Source organism: Chrysemys picta, chromosome 6 (assembly GCF_011386835.1).
Source record: "Chrysemys picta bellii isolate R12L10 chromosome 6, ASM1138683v2, whole genome shotgun sequence".
NCBI classification, from domain to species: Eukaryota; Metazoa; Chordata; order Testudines; family Emydidae; genus Chrysemys; species Chrysemys picta.
The window spans coordinates 94,411,485-94,431,404 of NC_088796.1; the positions used below are offsets into that span (position 1 = coordinate 94,411,485).

A 19,920-nucleotide genomic window follows, 5' to 3' on the forward strand; every position below is an offset into this window, starting at 1 on the left:
CAGTATAAACTGAGCGGGGATTCTCTTGGGGCAGTCTCTTCTTTGGCTGTTTCAAAGTCCTTTTGAAGATTCTGAGACATTAGTTTCCCATTGCATTCTGGAAAAATCTCTTGCTGGTCTCTGAGTTCATTAACTTTCACTGTGAGCCTGCACAGCAGAACCAATGAAATTCTCTAGCTAATCATATCTTTTTGCAGGTATAAAGCTGCATGAAGGAGGAGAATAATACAAAATTATTTTTCCTAGGATGCTTGGATCGGATGTTATTCCATTACCACATATTTATGGAGCTAGAATTAAAGGAGTTGAAGTGTTCTGTCCTTTGGATCCCCCTCCTCCATATGAAGCTGTGGTGAGCCAGATCAGTCGTGAGCAGGTATAGTCCATGGGATTCTAGCAACCTAACTTTTTTTTACTACAGAGATAAGATTGAACTGAGAGCTAGACGAACTGAATTTGTACATCCAGTAGTTCTCTAGTTGAGAACAGCAGGATAGTAACTTTGGGTTACATAATCTTGTATCACTGCAAACATCAGTAGGTAAAGGCTACCAGACTCACTTTTGCAGATAGTGGGAAATCCAGCAGAGACATTTCCCTCATTTGGATTCTTAAGCATTTGTGGGGGTCATTTTTTAAGAGCAAGTAAAACTGGATACAACTTTCAAATGGATCATTCCTAAACATAAATCCATTAGCCTTTCACATATTTCTCCTCATTGCTGTTAGCATATTTGCTAGCGACAGCAGCTGTTTTCATGTAAAGCAGGGTATGCTGCTCACAGCCCTCCTCATCTTATAATAAAATAAAGTCCACATCTTCTTGTAGCTCCTTTTTAGGTCAATATAACTCTGCAGCCATTCGTGGCGGTCTTCTGTAATGTGAGCACCCGGCTAAGGAAAGGATTTGCCTTGTGGAGGAGTGAATTAAACTGATCTTGGAGTGTTGAGCACTAGTAATTGAATATGATTGTTCCTGACACTTGTACCACTACTTGTGCAAAGAGTGATTGGCAAACAGAACTACTGATCCTCTGCTTGTACATGCAAGAAACAGCGAAGTCATGGCTGGAGAGGGGCAGAAGTGGAGGTGGGAGTTTGAGATCTGCTGCATGATCTCACTTCCCCCAGAGCCTTTGGATGCCCTTTCACAGTGTTGTAGCACCATGGGGTTTCTGGGGGGTGGAGTGAGGAGGAGCTGCTCTCCACAACATTCCCTCTCACTAATTAGGGAATACTAATGGTTGCCACTGCTTGAAACAGTAGTAACTCAGGTTCCATACCAGCAACGTTCTCACTAAGGAATTGTATGCACAAGCATGGCAGTATACCCAGAGGAAAGGGGCCTAAAGGGCAGCATGGTGGGACAGCTCCTCAGTGGGAACGGGTAGTCTTTTCCCTGGAGATCCGTGGGGTTGGGAGTCCTCACCCCACAGCCAACATGGGAAACCTCACCTGGCCCGGACACGGAAAGGATTGACAGATTGATAGTTCTATGACTCACTGCTGCCCTAAATTCTTCTCACATGAAAATGTTTCAAGGAAGCTCTGCAAGGTATAATCTAGTCCTAAAACAGCTGTATAATAATATTGTCTGAACTGGACAATGGATGTCATTTGTAGAAATGTATCAGTCTGGTTGTTGCAGAGGAATACATACATACTGTATGTGATTATTTTTATAAAGCATTGCTGTGCACTGTTAAGCTGTTGTGGTTTCACTGTGGTAGATGCTGCTATCTCTACATGGTAAATGTTTGTAAAGTACAAAGGGAACTTTTCAAAGGAAAGAGATTAATAATTTTTACTATTGCTAATTGTGTATGCCAGGGAGGTGCATTCCAAATTCCAGATGTGGCAGAAGCTGTCGTTGGGCCACCAGAACCAAACGATACACAAGTCTCTCAAGGTAACTTAGACTGATAGAACCTTTCTAAGTAATCCAAACTATCCAGCCCAGCGTTTCACAGCAAAACTAATTGAACACAGCCGCAGCAGTATCTTGCTGTGTGCTTATTGCTTTGAGGATGGGCACAGATTTACAAGCCTACCGATATAGAATGGCACATAAAAAATTAATATTCTTTAAAATGCAGGCAAGTTAGCTGTTATCCACACACTAGAGTGTGAGCCAGGATTAGCAATTGAATTAGAGAGCAATGTGGTGGAAAAGCATTTTCCTTTTTTATAAATATCTAGCCTCGATGTTCCCCTGTCTGTGCCATGGCATGGGTGGTGTCCGGATACTGCTGTGGTATGTATAGCCCATTGTGGCTCATTACAGTGCAGTGTCTCTAAACTGGGACTTCCTCTTTGGCTTGGTCTGCACTGGAAAAATTACCCATTGCTGACAATGAGCATGAGCAAGGGGTGCAGTTGAACGTGGCTGGAACAGCAGTATAGGCCAGGACAAGCTCTATTTAACATTGTTTTAGAAAACCAGGGTTGAGAGTTGTTCTAAGTAGGTTTTAATCTTGTTTTACTAAATCTACTCTGGATGTGGTTTGTCTTGGTCTAACTTGCAGTTAAACCACATTCAGTACCAGTTCATCTACACCCCTTGCTGTCATCCATTCAGCAGTGGGAATTAGAGGACTGGAAGGGACCTCGAGAGGTCTTCTAGTCCAGTCCCCTGCACTTAAGGCAGGACTAAGTATTATCTAGACATAAATGTACCAGTCGGTCTGGAACCTCTGAAAACAAGCACTTCTGCTCTTCTAAGACATGCCGTGTAGCAGTGAGCCAAACGGAGAGAAATACAAAAGACTGGTAGTGAATGCATGAGGCTAAATCCTGAGGTACTTACATAGGCAAACACCTATTGCTTCCCAATGGCATGTTGCCTAAGTAAGAACTGAGTGAGGACCTTGGAACTTCATTGCATAATGAGCAACCAAGCTCTGAGAACAGAACACAAGAAGACTATAGTATAGGTAAGGCCAAGATTATGTCATGGAGGTCATGGACGTCACGGAATCCGTGACGTCCAGCGACTTTGTTTCACTGGGGGGCCCCACAGCTGACCAGCTGCTGCCAGCAGCGGGGGACCCCGCAGCAGCCCAGCATCCGTGAGTGGCGGGGGACTCTCCAGCTGCAGATGGCAGGACCCCCACAACTGACTGACTGCCGTCTCCCCTGTCGATCCCTGAGCTGCCTAGCCGCCACTGCTGGCAGGGGTCCCACCTGCAGTGGCTCAGCCGCCGCAGGCAGCCAGGACCCCCCTGCTGCTCCCAGCCAGCGGCAGCAGAGGGACCCCAGAACTGGCAGGGAGCCCCCCTGCAGCTGCTCAGCGACCACGAGCAGCCAGCCCCTCCCCACGGCTCCCAGCCGGCGGCAGCAACAGAGGGGACCCCAGAGCTTTCCAGCAGCTGTGGGGGGGCCCCCCGCATCTCTCCAGTGGCCACTGGCAGTGCCGCCCCTGCAGCTGCTCAGCTGCTGTGAGCAGCTGCCCCCCCCAACCCCCCACAGTTCCCAGCTACCAGAAACTGCAGCAGAGGGACCCTGGAGCTGCTCAGTGGCCAGGGCAGGGGGCCCCCTGCAGCTCCACTGTCATCGCAGGCAGTGGGGGACCCCTCCCAGCCACTGGGCAATAGGGTCCCTGCCCTCCCAGCTGCTGCAGGGGGGGGACAGGATGCTGGACCCTCCTCCCTCCCCATTTTGTCAGGGATGTTTTTAGTAAAAGTCAGGGACAGGTCACGGCTTCCGTGATTTTTTGTTTGTTTGTTTTTTGTTTATTGCCCGTGACCCAGCCATGACTTTTACTAAAAATACTCATGACAAAATCGTAGCCTTAAATATAGGCAATTGTCATACATTACATGAAAGATCATTCTGTGTGTTGCCTGCAATGTCTCCAGAAAATAAGCTGTAATCAACTTCTTGCTAATATTTCAAATCTACTTTGTAAGACCCAGTACATCTGTAGTCACATGCACATGGTCTAATCTGCACGGTTCCATGATTATTGAAGTGTCTTCACCATTTAAACCTCAGAATGTCTGTAAGTTCTGATACTACAGGAAACTGAGGCCCAGATCAAAGGTATTTAGGCACGTAACTCCCATAACTCTGCCTAAATACCACTGAGGATCTGTGCCTGCCTGTCTTGATAAAGAAAGGTGTCAATTCCACGGGCGGGGGCCTGTGCTTTTAGGGTAACGTTTCTTCTCTTTATTGTTGTGCAGATAGAGGAAGATGTAATCTAATGAGCAGGTTTGCTAGTTTCATGAAAGAATCTGAGTGGAATGATTTTGTGTGATCTCTCAGTTGTCGGAGGAGAACAAATAGACATAATGCTGCATTTATGCCTGGTTTACTGTAGCTGCTTCCAGTATAAACTCAGCACAGTCAGAAAAGCGGGTGGTACTGGCAGGGAAGAGGGCCTGGTTAAGGCAGCTGGGGCATGTGCTGATTCAGTGCATTCCTTTGGCGGCAGTCACCAGCGAGACTGATTTCTCCCTTCCCCTTTCAACAATGGAGTCCCTGTTGGAAATAGTTATCTACCCCCAGCAGAGCCTCTGAGGGAGGCAGCAGTGAAGCATCGCCAGATGGTGCAGCAGAGATCCATAGGCCAGCTAGTGTGTATTTGGCCCACAGGGCCTGAGATTTCTCCTTCTGATATAAATGGGAGTTTTCCAACTGATAGCTGCGCAAGCAGGCTCAAGCCCTTTATTGACAGCTGATGACATGTGGCAGTTACCCTTCATCACCATGTAATCCTAGAAGCAAGTATACTTCTGCTGTCATCCCAGCTTCTAGCTACTGTAATCTTTTTACCTTGGGAATTTAGAAGGTTGAAACTAAGATTACAGATAACTAGACATCAGAGAGTCACTAGACCAAATTAATCCCTGCCTTTATTTAAAACACATTTCACCGCAGTAACACTCTTGCAAATTGTAGGATCATTACTGTACTGTAATACTCAAAGGTTAGTGTAACTCCACTGGCTTGAGTTCAGTTACACCAGGGAGGGGCTTGGCTCTTTGATTCTATTCTACCCATTTCCTGATTCCTTGTCTGCTATAGTTTGTTACTGTGTTCCTGGGCTCTGTATCTTAACTAAGGAGAAGATGAAACTAGATTTTAAGACATAGCAAACTGGTGTGCAAATGGCTGGCTTGTTAATACAAATCTGTAAACACAAGTATTGGGTTTTCTGGTTTCCCACAATACATCAAATGCCATCGTACTCAGATATAGCCACTGAAATGCAGGACTTCAGCTAAGTATTTTTTTCTTTCTCTAAGAAGGTTTGAATCTTGGTATCTTCCAGGGGTGCTGACCAGTTTGTTCTGGTCTAAACTTTCAGTTAAACAATTTGGCCACAGTTCAGCTGTGCCCACTGGTGAGTTTGACACTGGTTGTAAGAAGTGGATCATTTTTTGACAAGGCCTATGAGGAAGATTTTTAGAGTTGTACAGGTTTCGGATTTTTTTTTTCTTCAAGCCTTGTAACTTCCACTGAGATCAATGGCAATCGTTAATGTGTCCCTTAAGTGCAAGTTTAATCTGTTATTTGCTGGAGGATATTTCATAACGGATTTATTCTGGTTTGTTTTCCTTCATCTTTACCTGTTATGCAGTAGGTGGGGATATTCCTGACTCTTCCAATAGAGAGAGCCTTTCAACTTCAAATCCGAGCTCAGTGCCTGCAGAACAAAAGCCTGCATGCAAGAGAGCCTTCAACCCTCTGAGGAAGAGATCAAAAAGCGACCCTGTGCTACACGGCTTGCCACCTAGAGGTGATTAATTTTCTATATCAACACTATCATGCATTGCACTCATTTTCTTAAGGCTGTATTTGTCAGACTATGCCAGTGCCTTGAATTTGATATAGTAATCTGGCAGATGTTGAATGTATCATATAGAGCAGGGGTCGGCAACCTTTCAGAAGTGGTGTGCCGAGTCTTCATTTATTCACTCTCATTTAAGGTTTCGCGTGCCAGTCATACATTTTAACGTTTTTAGAAGGTCTCTTTCTATAAGTCTGTAATATATAACTAAACGATTGTTGTAAAGTAAATAAGGTTTTTAAAATGTTTAAGAAGCTTCACTCAAAATTAAATTAAAATGCAGAGCCCCCCGGACCGGTGGCCAGGACACAGGCAGTGTGAGTGCCACTGAAAATCAGCTCGTGTGCCGCCTTTGGCATGCATGCCATAGGTTGCCTACCCCTGATCTAGAGGCTTTGGGGAGACCACAAGAAAACAAGTATATGAGTTAAGAGCAAACATGTACACACCCTTCCAAAGACATGTATTGGCGCTTTTAGCTTCTACATCTGTTTTTTTTTTTTTTTTTTTTTTTGGTATTTGTAGCTACTAGTAAAAAAGGGAAAAATACTGGGTGTTTTTCCCCTTTCAGTGTATTTATTTTTCACTTAAGTGATATTTGCATCTAATGAGCATGTTCTATCTTGCGCACTTTGTTTCACAGGGATGTCAGCAATTTCTGAGCCACCATCTCCTGCCCACTCACCCTTCCCCACCTTGTAACCTCAGTACCCTTTCATTAACAGCATCTACGTTCTCACTGGTCTCAAGCCCAAATCCGGATTTCCACTTAGGCACAGTAGGCACGTGCTGAAGATGCTGTGCCTAGGGGCGCGTAAGGTGTAAATCCAGCCCTGCCCGAACCTAAGGAGACACTACTGTTTCCAAGGACATCTGATGCAGGATTGGGTGCTCTGGGATGTGCTGGCTACAGCTCATTCCCCTTTGCAGTTCTAAAAATCCCCACTAACTACAGCCTCCCAACTTTCAGTCTGGGTTGCTGGAATTCTACCAGGAGCTGCTGATGCGTATTAAATTCTCACAGAATAAGTTATCTGTGGGTTTTAATAACTGATGCTTGCTTAAGATAATAAAATAACTGCAATTTCTGTCTGTCTCTAGCGTTTAAGGAACCTGTCACTGTGTTGTACTTACCAGTCTATATAGCACTCAGCATATTCTCATCTGATCATCTTTCCCCCCCAGGTTCATGTTTTTCTCCTGCATGCATTTTTTCCATTCCATCTTTTTTCCTCCTCCCCTTCTTTCACAGTGCTCCTGAAGCAATGGTTAAATGGCATGAAACAGTCATCTATTAATAGCAGATTAGATATGGTGGAAGCAGGGGATGCTCTGTGCTAACATAAAAGCAGCTTTTAGGCACTTAAAACCACACCATCAGGAACCCAGTTTATAATTGTTTCTATACAGTGTGGCCTTGAACCACCTGAAAGTGAAATACTCAGCTGCTGCAGAGATGGAAGTCAGCTGCCACACTAACTAGGGAAGTCACTTCCATTTAGTTTGAGCTCCCCTGATGAGAGGTATCGGAGTTCCTCCTGGAATTATTGTTATCCCTGGCATAATGCTCGCATTACAGAGCTGCTTTATTAACCTGTGGGTGCTTTTCTCTTAATCAAAACAGTAGTAACAATTTTATTTACACAACATGCCTTGGAATAGATTTTTTTTTCCTGTTAAGTTCTCCCAAAGTCAGTGGGAATGGAATCTTCAGTAAATTAAAAAAACAACAACAGGATGTATGGTTATTTTTAGTTTTTGAACAAAAAATCTGGATTGTTCATAAGCAATCTTTTTGATCAATGATTATTACCCACAGAAGAAACCAAAGAATGCATTAGAACATGAAAGGTACAATATAGCTTGCAGGAGTACACAAAATGAACAAAGGAGCTATGAATGTATTGGCATTAGTTGTCTGTCTGGTTATGTCTGGCCTCAGGTTGCTTTCTTTTCCATACATTTGTCAAAATTAACAGAATACAGTGTGAGTGGGGGAAAAATCAGTGGTACTTAAGGGGAACTACTATTCACAAATTGTGAAAATCACTGTAATTTAGAAGGGATCATACAGGCCCTGAACAGTACCCCATGAAGGACCTTTGGTGTAGAGAATGCAACAGCTTAGTTTAATCTGTGGATTTGTCTACCTGGTAAATTACTGCACGGCAAATGCACCAGCTTGCTGTGCAGTAACCCACCATGTGGACCCTGCTACAGCTACAGCAAGTGCCAGACTACGGCTTAGTATATTACAACTTTCACACCGCTGTAGCAGGGTCCACGCTGGTGAGTTACTGCATGGCAAACTGGTGCACTGTAGATTCACACCTTGGCTTGCCATGCATCTACGCACTGTGCAGACAAGCCTTGTCCCATGATTCCTATGTAGTACAGAGTAGAATTAATGTTAGAAGGATTATAGAAACCCTCTTTCTTTAAAAACAGTCAGAGCTTGTTTCATGTTGACAGGCACAGCCCATTAACATGCTACTCTTGGGGGCATTCTGCCCCCCAAAATTAAAAATTCTGCTCAGAATATTTTAAAATTCTCAAAAATTCTGCAAATTTTATTTGTCAAAATAACAATACATAAACACCCAGTTTCAATTAATTTATTTCAAAATACCTGTCAGCAAGTATGTCTGTAACAATACAGACCGACACAAAATTTCTCCCAGGAGTAGAGAGTTAAAGAAACCCCTGTGACAACCCAGTTCCTATTTCTCTGCTCCCATCCACCCTACCCCCAGAGGCACCTTGTGGGGCCAGACACCCGCACCTCCTCCCCCAGAGCCCACCTGCATGGCCCCCCCCAGCTAATACACCCAAACCCCCCTCCTTCCCAAAGTCCAACCATGGGGGCCCCCCAGCCCAGATACCCACACCTCGTTCCCCCCCTTGCCCAACCACCTGTCCCCCTCCAGTCTCCAGAGCCCAAGGATCCAGAAGGAGAAACAGCCTGATGATCAGTCCCAGGTTGCATAGAGTTTCCTGCGCGCCACCTTCTCCTCTCAAGGCATGGGAACTGTAGCTGCCAGGAACCGTCTAGCTCCCCCCAACAGAGTCTTCTTTGTGCAAGCTGGGCTCTGCCAAGTCCAGTGGCGGCCAGCAGCGCTGCAGCCCATTTCTGTCAGGGAAAGGAAATTCTGTGTGCACACCATTAATTTCTGCAAAATTCTGCATTGCACAGTGGCACAGAATTTCCCCAGGAGTAACATGCAAAAGAGTGGTAACTAGGAGAGAAAAAAGGGGTCTGTAGCCCTAAGAAGATGACAGAAGGACATGACCCACAGGCTGGAGTATGGGCTTGGAGCAGCTACAATGCAGCCCTGATCCCCATCACCTGGTTGCAGGCCCAGAGCTATTTCTTTTTCTTCCCTATGCATGTATAATTTTTCTCTCTCTAATGTGCATTCTCTACCTGGAGTAAATTTGACACAAAGCACAAATATTTATCTGGGGTGGATGGGGGAATTGATGCATGTTACCACTGGTGCTAGCATGACAATTAAATTTCACTGGTTACCATGATGTCACATTGTGCAATGTATCAGTGTTGAATTACTGTCAGTGCTGACATCTCATTTTGACATTGTTTTTTCAACTGCCCAGATAAAGTAAATGGGCTTTGATTATTTTGTTTTTGCCTTCAGGTCCGGTACTAAGCTGTGAAGCTGCAACTCAGACTGAATTAAAACCAAAACTGGCCACTGTCATTTTGCGAAAAGGTTTGAGAGCAAGAGCTTTGAAAGCAAGACCCCGGTCTTTGGTAGACTACAAGTCATACATAGACACTAAGCTGCTTGTGGCAAGGTTCCTAGAGCAGTCCTCCTGCAGTATGACCCCTGACATACATGAACTGGTGGAAAATATCAAATCTGTTTTAAAGTCGGACGAAGAACACATGGAGGAAGCCATCACCAGTGCCAGCTTCCTGGAGCAGGTAGATTATTATTGTAGTTGGGATGAACCGGAGAGCTAAATATTTCCTCACTTTGTTAATTGGCTTCTCTAGCATACAAAACACTAGTACAGTTTACAGCTTCACTCTCTGGATAGCAGCAAGAGTCAGAGTTTGGCCTCTAACAGGGTTTGCTGGTATGTCACGTTGGTTCTGGGAAAGAATGAGAAGCCAAGCAGTGATGTATCTAAAGTACATTTGCAAAACATAGAGCTAACCAAGATTCAGGGGAGGGGAAGTGGAACAAGAAAACATTTCTCAAAATAGTGTGAACACCATGCATACATAAAATTAAGAGGCAGATGAATATTAGCCTCCTCCCCACCCCCAAAAACAGGGCAAAATCCCTTGTGGCAGAAACGGCCTACAAAGAGACATGAGAGTAGGGTTACCATACGTCCGGTTTTTCCCGGACATGTCCGGCTTTTTGGTAATCAAACCCCCGTCCAGGGGGAATTGCCAAAAAGCCAAACATGTCCGGGAAAATACCAGCCAGGCACTTCCCCTCCCGTGGCTGCTCTGCTCCTCCCCTGACTCTTCGGCTCTGTTTAAGAGCCGAGCTGCCCGAGCGCTATCAGCTTCGGGCAGCCCCCTTGCCTCCGGACCCCAGCCGCCGGCCGGGCACTTCCCCTCCCAGGCTCCAGTTGCTCTGCTCCGGCGGCGCAGGGTCCGGAGGCATGGGGGCTGCCTGAAGCCCGAGCGCTACCGGCTTCACGGTTTGCCGGGCAGCCTCCAGACCCTGCGCCCCCGGCTGGGCGCTTCCCCTCCCGAGCTCCAGCTGCGCTGGGGAAGCGCCGGCCGGGGGTGCAGGGTCTGGGGGCTGCCCGTCAAACCATGAAGCCGGTAGCGCTTGGGCAGCCCTTTTCGCGTGGCTGGGAGGGAGGAGGGGGAGTTAGGGCGGGGACTTTGGGGAAGGGGTGGAGTTGGGGCGGGGCCGGGGGTGGGAAAGGGGCGGGGCCCGGGCCCCGTGAAGCATCCTCTTTTTTTATTTTTTAAATATCGTAACCCTACATGAGAATATTATACTTCACACAGAAAAAAGGTTGTAGAAGATTGTAAAACAGGAGTAAATTGAAATTATAATTTATTACCCCATCGCAAAAAAATAAATAAAAAATTCCAGTGTCGTATGTGTCCAGAGCTAATTGAATTTAGTGAAGACACAAAAATGTTAATTACTGCCACCATCTAAGAACATAACTAAAATATCTGTTACCTTCACGTTTTACAAGTTACTGTAAAATAGCTACGCCTCTTGGTTTCTCTATAATCAGTTGTTTCTAGTGCGAACTTTCTGCTACACCTTCCTAAAACTCCAGTGCCATTTTTAAAGCCAATGGGCTAATTCAGTCTTGATCACACTGACTTTATTTGTATTTTACAACTTGGCTGCAAATCACATTATGCAAAAATACGTCTGCATTATAAAAAGAGGCCCAGACTCATCCTTATTTCCCCAAGTCCTCAACCAGGGCTAGAACTGTCAGCAGCTTTCCAAAAGTATTTGTATTTATCTGTATTACCATAGCCCCTAGGAGTCCGAGTCATGTTCCAGGACCCCACTGTGCTAGGTGCCGTACACACACAGAACAAAAAGACAGTCCTGCCCCAAAGAGCTTCCAATCTAAGTGTAAGGCAAGAGACAACAGGTGGATACCGACAGGTGGGGGAGTACAAAGAACAATGAGCCAGTATTGAAAAATTGGGGGGGGGGGGAGAACAGGTGTAAAAATGCACTAATCCTGCACACATGCTGTGAGAAGTGGGGTGGAAGATGTTCCCACCCCCCATGGCCCAAGCCCCATCAGTGATTGGGCCGATGTACGCTTTTCAATGTAGTCCCTGCCACATCATGATATACATTAATGAACTGTCAACAAGTCTGGCATAGAATCAGAACTGGAAGGGACCTCAAGAGGTCATCTAGTCCAGTCTCCTGCACTCAAGGCAGGACCAAGTATTATCTAGACCATCCCTGACAGGTGTTTGTCCAACCTGCTCTTAAATATCCCCAATGATGGAGATTCCACAACCTCCCTAGGCAAGGGCTTAACACCCTGACAGGAAATTTTTCCTAATGTCCAACCTAAACTGCCCTTGCTTCAATTTAACCCCATTGCTTCTTGTCCTATCCTCAGAAATTAAGAACAATTTTTCTCCGTCCTCCTTGTAACAACCTTTTATGTACTTGAAAAGTACATGTGGTTATCCAAGAAATATTACAGAAAGCTACAGCTTGCAGCGTCCTACCCCCAGGAAGTTGGGCCAGGGGTGACTTCAGTAGAATATATTTTTAAAAGCAACAACTGAGAAGCCAAAAGAAATGAAGTTTAACTCTTTTCCATTTCTTTGAAGGTTATGACTCCAGCTCAGCCATCTACATCAAGGACACATACACTCCCATTTAGAAGACACCCTGGGCTGCTGCACCTAGAGAGCTGTGGCGATCTGAGTACTTTCACTACATCAGAAAACCAGGTAGCAGAGAGGAAAACCCAGAGACTAGAGCACGAACGGCCCCATAGTCTCATTGGAGTTGTACGGGAAACTGTGCTCTGACTTGGTCTTGTTGCTTATCTGAGTTCGTGGGTGAGACAAACCAACAGGGCTGGAAAATCATCTCTGACAAGCAGGTTGATGGGAATATCACAAATACATTTTTTCACGCTTTTGGAGCTCCCCACTGGAGACTCTTTGAGAAAGTTAATTCTAGAAAACTTTTCTCTTTGTTGTTCTGGTTCCCAGGTGGCTTTAAAACAAGGATATCCATGTGCAATTAGTTATTCCTGGATCATTGTTTTGGTGCACTGTTGTAGTTTTTCAGTTCTTGGAATTTATTAATTCTTGTTACTAAACCACATGTTGTACAGTGGCTAAAGTTGAATGACTATACCTTGACTTTTGAGATAGGCATGGTTATGCATAAATTCATTCATTTTTGTCTTATGGGGGAGTATAGTCCAAATTCTTCTCTCATGCCTGTATAAATCTGAAATGAAACCATTGAAGTCAATGGAACTGCTCCTCAGTTGAGTTCAGCTGAGGGATGCAAATTTATACCCGCAGCGGCCCTATGGCTTTACTCCATACTAGAGCTATGCAAATACTGCAGAACAGTATGTACTTTCACAAGTAGCCTTGGTGAAAGTGTTTTGTGCTGCCATCTTGAAAACTCTTTGTCAGTCATTTAGTCAGGGAACTGAAACACTATCCTGGGCTTTTGGTGACCTCAGTCACAGAGCACAAATAGTGAATTAGCAACAGCAAATACTCAAAGCACAGTGAACAGTTCGTGAGCAATCCATGAGCTGAAATACACTGGCATCAAATATTTGTCATTTTGAATAATGTACAACTTCATGAGTCAGTCTGTTGTTTGCAGATAATTCATGAGTGGAAAAAGGCACTACATTTGTAAAATTGCTGACTACTAATAGTTTGGCAAATTCTATTGCATTTATGTTGGTAACTAAGAACAGAATTTAGCCCCATTTCTCTATTTTGGAAGGATACAGCTCATGATCAAAAGCCCTCTACAGCCACTGGGAATCTTTCCATTGGCTTTAATGGGCTTTGGATAAGGCTTATTGTTTGTAGCATCAAGGCTATTTATAGCAGCCTACAGCTTCCTGTATTGCAGCAAGATACACGTTGTCCTTTAAGTCGGATGGTTAAATATTCCTGCTGTTATTGAAATGATAAAGCCTTACTTAGGGTAACTATTAAATCACTTTCCTTGGGAAAAACTAAAAGCTTTACACTGTAAGTGCTAATTAAGCTTGATTAGAAGAAGAAAGAGTTGATTCTTGCTTGAAGGAAGAGACATAGTTAATAAACTGTTTAATTTGTATTTCTGGAATCAGTGTTTTTTGTTTTGTTTACACAGCTTGTTCATGGTAATGTTGATCTCTAGCTAGAACCTTCTGCTTGGGGAAAGCAGCTGATGCACTCAGGCAGGTGCCTGCATCCATCTGCAGCTCAGAGCAGAATCAGCACCTACCTTTTTAATAATAATTATCAAGCAGTAAAACTGTGTCCTCGATTTTGCTGTGGGAAGCAATTGTCTAGTGTCAAAGTCAAAGTCATTAATCACTTAACTTTGCCCCAAGCTGTTCACTTGTAAATGATTAGCATCACTCACTGTGGCCTCGGCTACACTTGCAGATGTACAGCGCTGTGAGTTAAACCTGACTTGTGCAGCTGAGTAGGGAAAGCGCTGCAGTCTGTCCACACTGACAGCTGCCCAGCGCACTGTCGTGGCCAAATTTGTGGCAATTGCAGCGCTATTGGGAGTGGTGCATTATGGGCAGCTATCCCACAGAGCACCTCTTCCCATTCTGGCGCCATGGCTTGTGGGAAGGGGGCGTGGGTGCGGGGCATTCTGGGTCCTGTCCCAACACCCCGTGATGCATCGCTTCGCATCCCAGAAATCTCTTTGTTTCCGTCCACCTTTGGCGCCATCTTTCAACGGTTTCTGTGCAGCGCGATCGGTCTACGGGAAATGGAGCCCGAACTGCTGAGACGTATGCTGACTTATCTCGCCAGCACGTCACGTTTGGCTGTCGAACTATTCCTTAAGATCCAGTGACAGTGAGAGTGAGGAGTCCGACGATGCTATCGAGCCGGGTAACGCGTACAACACGAAATTGCTTGTGGCATTCATGGACATGCTCAGCACCGTGGAACGCCGCTTTTGGGCTTGGGAAACGAGCACCGAGTGGTGGGATCACATCATCATGGAAGTCTGGGATGACGAGCAGTGGCTGCAGAACTTTCGGATGAGAAAAGCCACTTTCATGGGACTGTGTGAGGAGCTCGCCCCCACCCTGCGGCGCAAGGACACGAGATTGAGAGCTGCCCTGCCAGTGAAGAAGCGGGTGGCTATTGCAATCTGGAAGCTGGCAACTCCAGACAGCTACCGGTCGGTCGCAAACCAGTTTGGAGTGGGAAAGTCGACTGTTGGAATCGTGTTGATGCAAGTTTGCAAGGCCATTAATCACATCCTACTCAGAAGAACCATGACTCTGGGTAACGTGCAGGACATAGTGGATGGCTTTGCACAAATGGGGTTCCCTAACTGTGGAGGGGCAATAGATGGGACGCACATTCCTATTCTGGCACCACCCCACCTAGGATCCGAGGCGCTTGTGGATCACCGTGGGCATTTCATTGACATTAACACAGGCTGGCCCGGAACTTGGCTGTTCAGGAAGATGCAGGCTGGGACTTTTTTCCCAGAGCGGAAGATCACGGTAGGGGAAGTTCAAATGCCCATTGTGATCCTTGGAGATCCCGCTTGCCCGTTAATGCCGTGGCTCATGAAACCCTACACAGGGAGCCTTGACAGCAGCAAGGAATGGTTCAACTACAGGCTGAGCTGGTGCCGAATGACCGTGGAGTGTGCCTTTGGCCGTTTAAAGGCCCGCTGGCGATCTCTGTATGGGAAGCTGGACTTGGCCGAAAACAGCATCCCCGCGGTTATATCCGCGTGCTGTGCTCTCCATAATATTTGTGAAGGGAAGGGTGAAAGCTTCACTCAGGCATGGACCTCCGAGGTTCAACATCTAGAGGCTGAATTTGCACAGCCAGAGAGCAGGGCTATTACAGGGGCCCAGCGCGGGGCTGCAAGGATTAGGAATGCCTTGAGGGAGCAATTTGAGGCTGAAAACCAGCAGTGATATCTGGTGCCCTGCACGGGAGTGAAGTGCAGTAGTTCCAATCTTTGGGAATCAGTGTTTGCTAAGCAGACAAGCAGACTTGCAGTGCCTGTTTATTTCCTGGGCTAAGGAGTCTTTAAAGAATGCTTTCAAAGCCAAAAAATCCATTTATTGAAAAGGAAAAAAAAATCTTTATTGAAAAGAAACAAGGAGGTGGAGTGGGGAACAGTACAATCACAGATTCGCATATGTCCTATCTGGTGTGCTGTGCAGTGAGTGCTGCACTTCAGGATAGCTATACTGCATGGTGATGGGGGTTGAGTGCAGAGGGTAAGGGTTGTGGTTTTCAGGGTGGGTGGTGAAAATACTGGTGTTGGAGGCAACAGGTGGCGTGAAGAACACGGAAGTTGGGGAATGTGGGTTGGAGGTGACAGTGGGGCACAACGGAAAGAGTTTTGGGACAAGGGCTGTGGGGGAGGTGGCGTTTGCGGTACTGCTCCTCTTTCTGCATGGCTACGAGCTCCTGGATAGCGTCTGCTTGGCGCTCCGGAATGCTTATGAGCCAATCGGTGCTTTGCCGCCGGTGCATGGGTTTTCCTGGTGGATCCTGCTTTCTCTCTCCCTCCAGTTCTGTGCTTTCTCATTCTCTTTAATAGATTGCCACATCACTTCTTGCAGCATGTTTTCTTTGATTTTTCGTGGTCTTTTCCTGGGTCTTTCCAGTCTCTGAGCAGGCAATAAAAGGGACGGCTGAGATCTCAAGGTTGATGCTGCTGTATAGGCAAAATGCAACAGTTAACAGAGGCAGCATTGTTTATACCAGACAGAGTAATGATTCCCCCCACACTTAAGGAGTAGAAAACACACAGGGTCTACACAATTGCATAATTTTCCCATCCAAAACAGAGCAGGGTTTCTGTGCCTTGGGGAGAGCCAACAGCTTCAGGGGGCACTTACACTGAACACTGTCCCAACATTTTCCACAGGAGTTCGTCCTGGACGATATCTCTCTGCTGAGAGTGACCTGGGAAGCAAGGGAGGGTCTTCTACTGCAATGCGGCTTCCCCCCTGGCCCATAATGCAGCTTGCCTGTGTGCAGCAATGGGTCCCCCCGCCCCTCGCGGCACAGTGGCGCAGACACGTTAGCCTGGTTGGGACAAGGACCACGGTGGCTCTCCCGACAAACCTGCGCAAGCGCATTGCACAGGTTCTGGATGAGATATTCAAGGAGATTACCGAGGCCGATTACCGCGATGTGATAAACCACATCAATGCACTATTCTGCATCTAGGCCTGCATGCCTAACCCTCCTCTCCCAAAGAGCCTGCACCGAAAAAAATCCTTCCCGAAAAAAAAAATGCTTACCAGGAACCTGCTCTTCTGTTTGTCCTCCACCAAGTACTGGCCGCTGCGACTGGCTACCTTCCTCCTGGCTCGAGAAGAGCTCCTGGCTGCATGGCTCCAGGGATTCTGAGGTGTCTCCATCTGGCCCAGCACCCTCACTCCCGTTTTCCTCCTCCTTCCCCCCCCCCCACACTGGCTCTGGTCCATGGTGGTGCTCGGAGTGGAGGTGGGGTTAACCCCAAGTATCACATCCAGCTCTTTGTAGAATCGGCAGGTCGCGGGGGGAGCACCCGAGCATCCATTTGCTTCACGGGCTTTGCAGTAGGCACTCCGCAGCTCCTTCACTTTAATCCTGCACTGCAGGGTGTCCCGGTCATGGCCCCTTTCCATCATGTCCTTTGATACCTTCCCGAAGGTATCGTAATTCCTACGGCTGGAGCGCAGCTGGGACTGGACAGCTTCCTCCCCCCAAACACTGATGAGCTCCAGCAACTCACCATTGCTCCAGGCTGGGGCTCGCTTGGCACGTGGAGGCATGGTCACCTGGAAAGATTTGCTGATAGCACTCCACACCACGCCAGGCTGAGCAAACAGGAAGGGGATTTTTTAAAATTCTCGGGAAATGTAAAGGGTGGGTCACATGGTTGCTTACCTGAGGCCAGGGCAGTAGAATTTGAACTGATGACCAGAGTGGCTAGAACAGGCATTGTGGGATACTGCCGAATACTTCTGGAGGCCAGCCACAGCACATTGGGCAGCCACACTGGCACTGCAGTGGCAGCGCACTACACGCTATTCCTCTCGGGGATGTGGAGTACATGCAGCGCTGCAACCACGGAGATACAGCGCTGCAAATGCCTTGCCAGTGTGGATGGGGCGTGAGTTACAGTGCTGGGGGCGGCTTTACAGTGCTGCAACTTGCAAGTGTAGCCAAGGCCTGTGTTTCATAGAGATGTGCATGTACTGGAGCACCTGGGCTTCAAGGGCAATTTCTGATTACCATAAGAGTGCCTTCCAGGAGTAAGACCTTTGATCCATTTTGAATAGAGTATTTTTTTAATAGGCTCTGTTAGGTTCAGTACTGCAAGGTGACAAGGATTGGTAGCATGAAAGGAATTGAGGTAACATCACAAAATGCAGTTTGATAGAAGTGTGGCCTACTTTGTTCAGCCAAAAGAAAATACAATGTAGGTGTGGTGACAATTCACCTCTCATGGTTTATAGCTTCTTTTTTGTGACTTCCTTGTCATATAGCCCAGGGTCAATTCTGCCCTCTTATCCCTTCAGGGAGAGGGGGAATAGAATGGGAAGTCCTTAACACTGCAGAGCTGGCTGAATGAGAGGATAGGAGTAGTTGTCTGAAGAGCAGAAATGGTGCCAGAGAGTATCTACAAATCTACCACCCACCCCCTTTGCATAGGAGTGATGGGAGGAAACAGAATGGAAGCTCCAAGGTGGTTTTGACCATCGTGCACTGCAAGCTGAGAGGAAGAACCTGTCCCCCTGAATACTCCAGAACCTCACTGTGCCAAACTTTGCACAGCGAGCAGAATTTGGCCACCAGTAAATCCCTGAGGGTAATGACTTACAAGACCAATTGTTCTATGCAGTGACATCAAATCCACCTGTGGTAGGGCACATGTGCTGTAGCTTTAAGGACAGATGGGAATCATTCAATGTCTCTCCCATTTCCCTAACTAAAATATGTTTGTCATGGAGAATAAACAAAGGTTTTCACCTCATCTGCCAAAGAGAAATTCGTAGCATGATAAGCAGTGGAATAAGGGCCTTCTTAGGAGAACAAGACATTGAACTGGGGAGTTTTGTATGTAACCAGAGTCTGATGTTCTGGGCATAAATGGTTGATGACAAGCAAGTCAAATATCTTCCAGTCAGTTTTGAGAATGCTGCCCCTTGTTGAGTTTTCATTATCTCATAATGTTGCACATGCTCAGAAGAATTAGGCTAGCACTCTACTAGAGAGAGAGATTTGTCTCAGATTTAATGGCACTTGCTTACTTGGGGCCAGATTAATCTCATTGCTCTGGTGTCCTTGGGGGCTGAATTTGGTTCTCTAGCTGCAGATGCTAGGATTCCCCACATTAATGTTCCACACAGACTGAAGGTTAAAATGTGTGTGCACAAGCTAAAGCGCATGCACATTTCCTGCGAAACCGTCCCTAGGCCTGCAGCAGACTGACCACTCAAGTGTTTTTCAGAAACGTGCTTAGAGAAGTATATTCTTGTCAGTTTGGGAGAAGGGGGAGGGAGGTGAAATCAAAAGCACCTAACTCACAAGCTTTACCGTGACCTTCCTTTTCCAGTCATCCATGTTGGAATCCAGTGACAGTTGGGAGTCAGATATCCTTCCCTGTCTGTGGGATTGAAGTTGGCAATAGCCATGATTCTCAATAATTTCTACAGCAAATGTAGCTTGAAGGCAGAATGGGAGCCTTTGGGCCGTGTGGCAGGAGTAATTTGTCTTGAAACAAAGCTTGTCAGGTTACAGTCCTGATACACCCCTTCCCTGCGGATCAGTCCCTGGCTACAGTGGGCTGGTTCATATTTGGTCATCTTTAATAGCAAGGTAGCGTTGCCAATGCTGGGAAGCAGGTCTCCCTGAACAGGAGTGTCAGCCTTACATAGTATCACATGTCACACCATAATGTGTCAGCCATTGAACAGGAAAGTAAGATTTTAATCCTGATCTCTAGCTTTAGACAACTAAAGTCAGTTACCACAGAGTTAAACTGGTGTAGGTGGGAGCAGGGTCTAGCTCTTCTACAGCAGTCAATACAAAGCGGTTTCACATACAAGCGCCTCCCTGGGCTTCAGGGCCTGAGCCCTAACATTGACTCAGCTCTTTCTGCACTGTAGTCTGAGCACCAGGCTGTAGCCCCAGACTCATCACAGGGGGGTTCTGCTTGCTATGTAGATGTGGCCTGAAGCTAATAAAAGATTGCAGCACAGCCTGTAGCTGGCCCAAGTCAATTGACTCAGGCATGTGAAGGGGGAGGGTCTCGGAGCCTGGGCTCCAGCCTGAGCCTGTATGTCTACACTGTTGTTTTTAACTCCACAGCCCGAGACAACTGACCCAGGCTCTGAGACTCACTGCTACAGGCTTTTTATTGCAGCGTTGATGTCCATTAGGCTATGTCTAC

General features: G+C 46.5%; 1 protein-coding gene across 4 annotated transcripts in view; it reads left to right on the forward strand.

Annotated features, from left to right (window-relative positions):
* ENTREP1 (endosomal transmembrane epsin interactor 1) overlaps nt 1-13,608 on the forward strand; it is a 43,103-nt gene extending 29,495 nt beyond the window's left edge. For 3 of the 4 annotated variants that reach the window (XM_042850609.2, XM_024103334.3, XM_042850610.2), the window contains 5 exons: nt 247-376; nt 1,831-1,909; nt 5,585-5,743; nt 9,451-9,740; nt 12,114-13,608. In XM_042850609.2, the coding sequence (XP_042706543.1) occupies nt 247-376; nt 1,831-1,909; nt 5,585-5,743; nt 9,451-9,740; nt 12,114-12,317 (862 nt within the window). In that variant the 3' untranslated portion in view covers nt 12,318-13,608. The remainder of the gene's footprint in view (nt 1-246; nt 377-1,830; nt 1,910-5,584; nt 5,744-9,450; nt 9,741-12,113) is intronic. The other variant, XM_008165991.4, reaches the window with a different exon arrangement.
* Nucleotides 13,609-19,920: the final 6,312 nt, after the last annotated feature.